Source organism: Crocodylus siamensis, chromosome 12, assembly GCF_052110815.1.
Source record: "Crocodylus siamensis isolate JL-2025a chromosome 12, ASM5211081v1, whole genome shotgun sequence".
In the NCBI taxonomy this organism is placed as follows: domain Eukaryota; kingdom Metazoa; phylum Chordata; order Crocodylia; family Crocodylidae; genus Crocodylus; species Crocodylus siamensis.
This window is the reverse complement of record NC_143406.1, coordinates 1424514-1433079: the sequence shown is the minus strand read 5'-3', so window position 1 is coordinate 1433079 and position 8566 is coordinate 1424514. Positions and strand designations below refer to the sequence as shown.

General features: G+C 62.6%; 1 protein-coding gene across 4 annotated transcripts in view; it reads right to left on the bottom strand.

Annotated features, from left to right (window-relative positions):
• Nucleotides 1–613: 613 nt before the first annotated feature.
• Nucleotides 614–8566, bottom strand: part of RAP1GAP (RAP1 GTPase activating protein) — a 51376-nt gene continuing 43423 nt past the window's right edge. For all 4 annotated transcript variants that reach the window (XM_090023363.1, XM_090023361.1, XM_090023362.1 and 1 more), the window contains 7 exons: nt 7319–7428; nt 6997–7110; nt 6404–6527; nt 6097–6199; nt 5352–5455; nt 3913–3961; nt 614–3322 (listed from right to left, as the gene is read on the bottom strand). In XM_090023363.1, coding sequence (XP_089879489.1) covers nt 3953–3961; nt 5352–5455; nt 6097–6199; nt 6404–6527; nt 6997–7110; nt 7319–7428 — 564 coding nt within the window. In that variant the 3' untranslated portion in view covers nt 614–3322; nt 3913–3952. The remainder of the gene's footprint in view (nt 3323–3912; nt 3962–5351; nt 5456–6096; nt 6200–6403; nt 6528–6996; nt 7111–7318; nt 7429–8566) is intronic.

The window sequence follows — 8566 nt, the reverse complement described above, 5'->3', positions numbered from 1 at the left end:
CACCCACACGGAGAGGCCCAGCACCGCGCACCACAGGGCCGGGCTGGCTCAGCTGCTCCCTTCTGGGCCCCTTGACTCGCTCCCTGCGCGCACGCGCTGGCCCCACGGCAAGGGCAGTCCTGCACGGCCGCGGCCTCACGGCCTGGGGGCCAAGGCCCCGCGCTGCCGGGCAGGGCCTGGGGGTTTGACCCTGCGCAGGGGCGGCATGCCCCGGGCCCGGCTTTTCCTCTTGCTTTGCCCAGCCGCTGCGGGCCGAGGGCCATCGTATTTGCCGTGCCCGAGAGGACTTGTTCCAGCCGCCCGTGCGCCAGTCCAGAGCCGTGGGGCTGGAGGCCGGGACGTTTGTTTGCGGCCACGGAGCTGCCTGGAAGGAGCGATGCCGCGTGGCTTGTCCCCCGTGGGCTGCGGGCACCGGTCGTGTCCGGCTGCTCGGCAGGGCCCGCTGCGGGGCCCCAGCTCCCGCACGACCCCAGCCCGGGGCGCGGAGGCCTCCAGCCACAAGGGAACGGGGACCCCCAGGCCGCGCTGTACCTCATGATACGTTATCAGTTGCTTTTACAGTCCTACTCCCACCCCTGCCCTGCCCTGCCACACAAACCAGCCAGGAGCAGCGCAGGTTTTCCAGTTTATTCCTTTTTTGAGCCTGTATATCTTAAAAAGCATTTTTACAAATAGAATCTTCTTAACAATAGCGATAAATAGAACTTTATTTTATACATCAGTCACTGGATACACAAACACCATCTCGGATTTAAAAAAAGAAAGGGTGGGGGGTGGAAACCCGAGTGTCCAAACATTAAGTTAGGATTTGACTCAGCGTATGTTGTGCCTTCAAAAAAAAAATGAGTACAACACAGACGTAGAGGAATCCCAGACGCTCGTGGGATGTATTACACATACAGTAGGCAGTTGAAAAGTTACTTACACGTCATGGAGCCGTACCTTCCTGCCGGCAGGGGGGAGCCATTGAGAAGGGGTGGGTTTTTTGTTTTGTTTTTTTACAACTATGCAACACAAAGCCCCGAATTTAATTGTACCCATGGCTATATATTCACGTAATCCTGCTTCAGCTGCTAGCAGGCTCCCAGGGTGCTCTCAGCAGCAGACCACCCTCTGAATCCATGATGTACCGGAGAACGAGGCCCTGCTCTGTAGTGCATTGGGAGGGCTATGGCCTTATCCATGGGGGCACCCAGTGTGGTGCCAAGGAGCCCCTGGGTAGTGGCTTTAAAACAAATGCTAATGCAACAGCCACCAAATGGCTTTACCAGCAGCATTTTCTTGGTGGGAAATGCCCTTTGGGATCAAGATCTTCCCCCAGCAACCTCCTGGGAGGCCCCTTGCCAGGCTGGGGGAAGCCAGGTCTCCGGGTCTGGATGACAGATAGAAATGGGTTTGTTTTCTGGTGACACACTCAGCCTGTTGGTTGCAAAACCCAGTTCTGGAAAAGCTGGAAACTTCGGGGTTGGTTTGATCCTTCATTAAAACAGAAGTTGTGCAAGAAAACTTTGCAGGGGGGAGAGAGGAAGGAAAGCAGCAACGGCCCTGACTGAAAACCCTGCATCAAATAACTCTGCCCGGTGTCTCGCCGGTGCCAGGGCTGGGTGGACTGAGAGCTTTGCTACACGCTGCGTGTCTGGTTTGGTGCAGGGATGGAGGGTGCGTGTCCGCTGGGCTTGCAGGGGTTAAGTCCTATGGCTCTGGCAGGTCTCGTCAGGATTGTCTAGTCAATGCACAGCGGCTCTTTGGGATAAACATGCGTCTGCCCCCCCCCCCCCCCCCCCGCCGGGGGTGTTTGTGCCACGCCTGCCCAGGGCTGGGGGCGCGTGAACACGCTGCAGTGGCCCTTTCCCAACCGGAGCTCATGGGAATCCTCTGCACTAGGCGCTGCCCCCACTCCTGTCCCTGGCTACTTCACCCCACCCATTTCACCCCTTTGGTCCTATATCCGGGGGATGCGCCCACGTCTGTAGCTGGAGATGCCTTCCCTAAAGGGTGGCATGAGTCCTGTGGCCCCGGTGCCCTCCACTCCCTGGCTTCTGGGGACCCCTGGGCTGGGGTCCCTCCCTTGGGCAGAGGGTGCTGGATTACAGCAGCCTGGGTCTCTCTGGGGTGCAGGGACCCTTGTGACGGGGCAAAAGCCCCCCCACTTGCTGCGGGGCTCGTGACTTTGAGGCTTCATTTGACAAGGAGATGAGACTGGGTGGTGTGGGCTCTGCTGGGGGAAACTGGTGAATGGGGCTGGGGCTGCTGAGGGGTCTTGGTTACCGCAGCCCAACCCCCAGAGCATCAGCTGCCGCGATAGCCTCCGTAAGCGGCCTTCCAGGGATCGGGGCCACCTTGCCCTGCCTGCGCAGCCATGGGGAGCAGATGGGGGCTCAGGCCAAGCAGGGAGGGAGCATCTACATGACACCCCCTTTTTCCGAGACTTGCCAACTGGGGGTGTTTCAAGGCTACAAAAGGTCATGGGAAGTCCTGGATGCTGCCCGTGTCCCTGCCTATGGGACTGAGTAGGTCTGCTTCACCCCAGTTGCCGCACCGCGCCTTTCCCCTCGGCCGACCCCTGTGCCCCTGGAGGCTGCGAGCAGCCTGGGCAGCGCACGGGCATGGCAAGGGGCTGGGGTGAAGTGCCCTAGCAAGGACCTCAGGAGGAGACCAGCCAGGCCTGCCATCAGCTAACCCGAGGCTGGGATGGGAGCAGAGCTCACCCAGAGGAGGTGGTGCCTAGAGGAGGCTGGATCTAGCTGCCGGGGGGGATTGTCCTGCCATGGATGAGTCCCAGCTCTACCGTCCCGCGTCACCTGGTGGTTGCGGGCACCTGGGTGCATGTGGCTTCCTTGCTGGCAGGGCTCCTCCGAGGACTCGCCGTGCCAGAGCTCTGCGGGGCACATCACGGTTCAGCAGGCGAGAGCTGGAGGGGCAGGACGTGTCCGGCTTCGTCTGCAAGTCCCGTCGGCCACGTGCAGCGATCGGACCCGGCTACCCGGGGGGCTGGGGCCGGGGCCGGGAGCACGATGGGTGGCCGTCGTGGGGGCGGAGAGGAGCGGGGTCTTTGCCACCCTCTTCTAAGGTCTCGCAGCAGCTGTGGGAGCAGGAGAGCGGTGGCGGGAGCCCCTCGCACGTCGTCGCTGCTCCCGGGCTCTCCGCGCCGCAGGGAAGCTGCTGCCCAGCCTGGAAGCGGGAAGGCAGGCGGGAGCGTGGGTCTAGCCGTCTAGGACGCAGGCTTCGGCAGGCTGGCTTTGGCGATGGGGCAGAGGCTGTCTGCCGTGACAAAGAGCGGGACCCTCCGCAAGTCCTTCAGCTTGTGCTTCTTCTGTGGGTGCTGCGGGAGAAGGGGAGCGGGTCAGGAGGCGGCTGGGCTGGGCCACGAGAGAGCTGTCCCCCAACACCCCCGCAACTCCATCTCCTTTGAGCCAGGGCCAAGAACAGACAGGGCAGGGCTGGGGTGGGGAGACACGGGACTGGGGCTACTGGGCAGAAAGGGAGGGAGGGCAACAAGCAGAAACAAATGCCGTATGGCCTGGTCTGGGCAGTCCTTGGCCCTTGCACTGGCAGGGACCCGCTCAGGCAGGCTGCACGGTGCTGGGCAGGGCCCGGGGCCCGGGAGGAGAGATGAGGCTGTCATGTTCTGGGCACATCCAGGGACAAGGGCAAAACCAGCTGGGCTCTGGCTATGAGCCAGCCCAGCTCTGCGGATGCCCACGGGGTGAGGTTGGGAGCGATTTGGGGCGTACGGGCCCCGGCTAGGGACGTGGGGCGGTGACCCCGCTCGCGGAGGGCTGAGGGACGCACGGTGCGTGCCCCAGGCAGTCAGCACCTCCCTGGCAGGCCGCTGCGGCCAGGTGCATCTGCCCAACGTGCCCAGCTCTGAATCCAAGAGGGGGAAGCAGGCAGAAGCAAGGCGGTGCTGACCTGGCAGGAGCACGCATCCACGGAGGCCGGGGAGGGAGGGCTAGCAGCTCTGCACAGACAGACACACAAAGAGGAGGACATTAATCGGAGCCAGAGGGAGCCACGACATCGGGGACACACACTCCGCGCCCGCTTCTCCCCTCCCTCCAGCAGGAGCCGGGCAGGGACGGAGACGAGGAGGCACGCCCCAGCACAAGGCCAGGGGGTTTAGCTCGGTGCCACCCTGCACCTGTGTTACAGGGACCATAGCAACCCTGTCCATCCAGGGCGCCCTGACATTTGTACAGAAAGCAGGGCCTGACGCTCAGGGGGGCAACTCTCTCCTGCTGCTCATCCCTGCCCCCATGCCCAGAACTGCTGGCCAAGGCAGCATGAGACTTCGAGCAAAATACTTCAGACCGAACTAGCTTCAGGGCCAGGATAGTGCACCGGGGCTACACGCAACCAGCTCGTCCCGGATTCACTGAACCCCTCGAGTTACAAAACAAGCGGCGACTAGATCCAGAACAGCTTTTTGTTTGCAAATGTCCTTCCACATGATTAAAAACAAAACACCCTTAATTCACTCCAACATGCAACGTTTCAACCTGGGTCACAGTGACGCTATTCTGGACATCACCGAAACAAGGAAACATTTTGAGATGAGCCAAAAAAATCTGGCACTGTTCTGGCAGTGAGCCCAAACCTCCGTTACTGCTACGGGTCGGGGCGAGGCGTTTGGAAAGGCTTCCTGTCCGCGCAGCCTCGTGCTCAGACTCCTTTAGCCGACACATCAGTGGAATTCAAGGCTGGAATATCGACAGCTCGGAAAAGTTTAACAAGCGCTGGGCTTGTCTGCGAAGTGAGCGAGAGGCAAACCATTGCCCTGGGGCTGGGATTTCTGACACAGCTCATGAGATGCTCTGTCCTGCAGAGCCCTGTATGGGTGTGCACATGTGCCCCTGTATGTGTACATGAATGTGTGTGTGCGCAAGCATCTGTGTACACGTCTTTGTGTACGTGCGTGTGTGCATGCACTTGTGTGCACGCATGGGTGTGCACACATGGGTTTGTGCACACACGTGTATGTGCATATGCATCCGTGTCTGTGCATGCGTATATGTGTGTGCATCCGTGTCTGTGCATGCATGTGTGCATGTGTACAGTCATGCATTTATGTACGTGTGTGGGTGCACAGGCATGTGTTTATGTGCATGTGTGTGTGTGTCTGGGGGGTGGAATTCCTGCTGCTTCTCTCCTGCAAACCTAGTACAAACCACAGCGCCCGGGGGCACAGACCGCGTCTCCTGCTCCTCCGAGGCCCCTCCACAATCCCCCCCACATCCTGCTGAGCTCATGGCAGTCCTCAGCTGGGGCCTGATGCACGCATACATCCCCAGCTGTCTCTGCTGGGCGCCCTGCGCACTCCTCCCCTCTTTTTCCCGCCGCGGCGCTCTCACCAGGTGGGGTGTGTGCCGCTCCGATCTCTCCAGCTCGATTTTGATCTCTGGACAAGCCGGGTCCCCAGATTTTCTGGCGTCTGGCTGAGGAGACCGAGAGGGGCCTGAAAGTGAAGCGGGGAGAGAGACGCAGATGTGAGATGGGAGGAGATGAGCGCTCCCGGCAGGGTGAGATGCTTAATGCTACGCAGAGGCGAGTGGGTAACAGAGACGTGCATGTTGCTGAGGGCCTGGTTCTCAGCCCGCCCCACAACACGCGTCGCTGAAAATGCACTAGGGCATCACGTTGTTATCGTCCAGAAAGCTGCAAGGAGGTCTCACCCACCTTGGGCTTTAACAGCTTCTTGGACTCAAGCGGGCTGCAATAGGATCACGCAACGGTACCCGATCGGTGGAGCAGGATCAGGCCTGTTGTGGCTAGGGGCTCGGTGCCAGCCTGACCACCGTGCCCCTGGGGGTGCTGAGCCAGCCACAATTAGCGTGGGGCCAGGGTGGCAAATGCCCTGCAGCAGAGGTGGCCAGAAGCAGACACCGTGTTGGCACCCGGCTAACCAGGGAGAGGAGAGGCGACATAGCAGCAGAGAGGGCAGGGAGCAGAAAAAAGAGCAGCAGATCACGGGAGCAGAAGGCAGATGGGCCAGGGAAAGGGGATGGGTGTGAGCGGAGGAGTCCCCGTGTCCCCCAGCGCAGGGCCTGCCCCCGCTGGGAGCTGGCGCCCCGATGCCGCGCCGCGCCGCGCCGGTACCTGGAGAGCTGCCCCCGCTGGCGGTGCTGAGGCTGTCATCCAGCCACGTGCTGTAGATGAAGGAGTCTCGCTTGTGCGGGGTCCCCGAGGAGGACTGGCTTTCCTGCGGCACGCAACCGGGGACAGGGGGGTGAGGGAAATGCCCCCGACCGGAGCGCTGTGGGTGGGGGCCGGGAGACTCCCTCCCCAAAGCCTGCAGCCGTGGCGAGGCCCGACGGGACTTGTGTCACCCAGTCAGCACCGTTCGGTAGGGGCTGTGCCCCAAGCCGGGGGAGAAGCCTCCTCCCCTGCACCCGGGGGCTATTACCATGCCGGTGTCGTCGTCGATGCCGCCCTCGTTCTCCTCCACCACGCTGCCGAAGCTGCTGGCGCTGGACGAGGAGCGGGAGAAATCCCGCAGCGCGTCGGGCTTTTGAGCGAGGGCCTCCACCCTGGAGAGACGCGGCGGTCAGGCACCACCGCCCCTGCCCGGGCACACACCACCCGGCAGGGCTCTTCTGACCGCTGCTCCCCACCCCAGAGGCCTTGCGCGGTCCAGAGAAGCTGCCCGTGGCGAGGAGATAAGCCCACTCCCCAGAGAGGTGCAGATGGCCATTTCAGGGCTCTTTGCACCTTCGCACTGGTCGCCAAAGGAAATGCCAGCTGCCCGGGAGCCAGCTTTGCAGGGAGGAGGCCTGCGGCCAGCTTGCGGCATGAGAACGCTTCGATCGGGGGGTTTCTGGTTTTTCAAAGGCTGCAGGGTCTGGGTGGCATCCCGGAGCCAGGAGGCCTGTTCCCAGGGTCTCTGGCCCCGGCCAATGTCACATAGGTCCCTGTCTTCCTGCAAAGGCCACCTCAAGGGGCCAGCTCCCCTTTGCCTCGATGCCCGGCCTGCGTCCCCTCGTGCCCCGGGGAACCCACCTGTTCTTGGTGGTGGGCATCTCCGGAGAGCTCTGGTTAGACGAGTCCTCGGATTTAGGCTCCTGGGAGACGTGGCCGCTGTCCGGGGTCTTCTGGGTCCCTGTCGGGCTCTCCCTGCGAGGCACAAACGGGCCCGGGGGGAGATGCTAGTAATCAGGCCGGGGAGCCCTCTCCCACCCGGAGCTGCCGGCACCGCATCTCAGCCTGGTTCAGCGCTGCTCCATCTTGCAGCCGGCACGCAGCAGAGCTGCTCCCATCACCCCCGTTTTCCCCACATCCTTCACCTGCTCCAGTAAGCCAACATGCCCCTGCCTCCACCCACCTCTTCTCCTGCACCTCCTGGATGTTCTCGATGCCGATGGCGCTGCTTCTCCGGGAGCCGAAGGGCCCCGATTTCTTCCGCGTCGGGCTCTTCCCGGGAACGATCAGCGACTGGAAGAGAGTCGTCTCATCGGTAAGAGAGCCCCACCGACGGCTGGGACTGCCTGCCGGCAGGGCTTCCAGAGGACCCCACCGCTGTCCGTACACACGTGCACGCAGACGTACAGGGGCCCGCGCTCCGGGGTGGGTAAACCAGGTTGGGAGCAAGGACAAACAGGTCTGGATCCTGGAGACAGGCCACTGGTGACTATGCGGGTCCCCTGGGGCATTTGCACGAGGACCCGTGGTGCCTGCCTACTCAGGGCATCCGGCGCCCAGGCACCAGCATGAGATGCAGCCAGCTCTGGGCACGTCTGTTCCAGTAAGCACCCACCTAAAGCCCCCACTTCTACTAGTGCGGCTGGGATCAGTGCTTGGGAAGGTGTGGGGAGCACGGCCACGGTTTTGCCCTCTCTGCATGGGAGCATGGCTGTGCCCCAGGGCAGGGCTCCCCCCGCCCCACAGCATGGCATCGCGAGGGGTGCAGGCTGGGCTGGGAGAGGCGTGATGGGCACCGGACAGCTTCTTGGCCCAACGTGTGTGAAGGACATGTGGCGTCTTGGAGGACGTGGCCTCAGGCCGGGAACCTGCCATCCCCAAGGGCGGAGGTGCAGCAGGAAGGGGGGGTCAGGCCCCGGGAGGAGGTGCTGGTAGCTCTGGGGTCTGGCTAGGGCAGTGGGGCTGCTCCAACACAGCCAGAGCCCTCTGCAAACCCTGTGTGGGGCTGCGGCACCCCGCCCCAGGACCCCCCAGGGAGAAAGGCCCTGCTCTACGGCAGGGAGCAGCGCCGGGGAGTCCGGCCCTGGCTCTAACCACTGGCCTGGCTGCCAGTCAGCTCAGGACCGCACCGAGCAAAGAGGACGGGGCCACCCGTGCTGCGCCCTGAGGGATCAAGCTTCAGTGCTGTGACTCTCCGGGGGGTGGGAGTGGGAGCAAAGGCAGGACAGGGGAGGGAGCCAGTCTGGGGTCACCGCCCTCATGCAGATCTGAATGCACCAAGCAGGCGGGGCGCGAGGCCAGCTGGGGCACGGCGGACTCTCAGTGAGTCCGTTTGCAGACAGACTCGACGTGAACCCCCGGCCATGGCAGAAGAGGACGATACTGGGAACATGCTGGGATGATACTGGGAATACTGGGGCGGGGGGTGCCG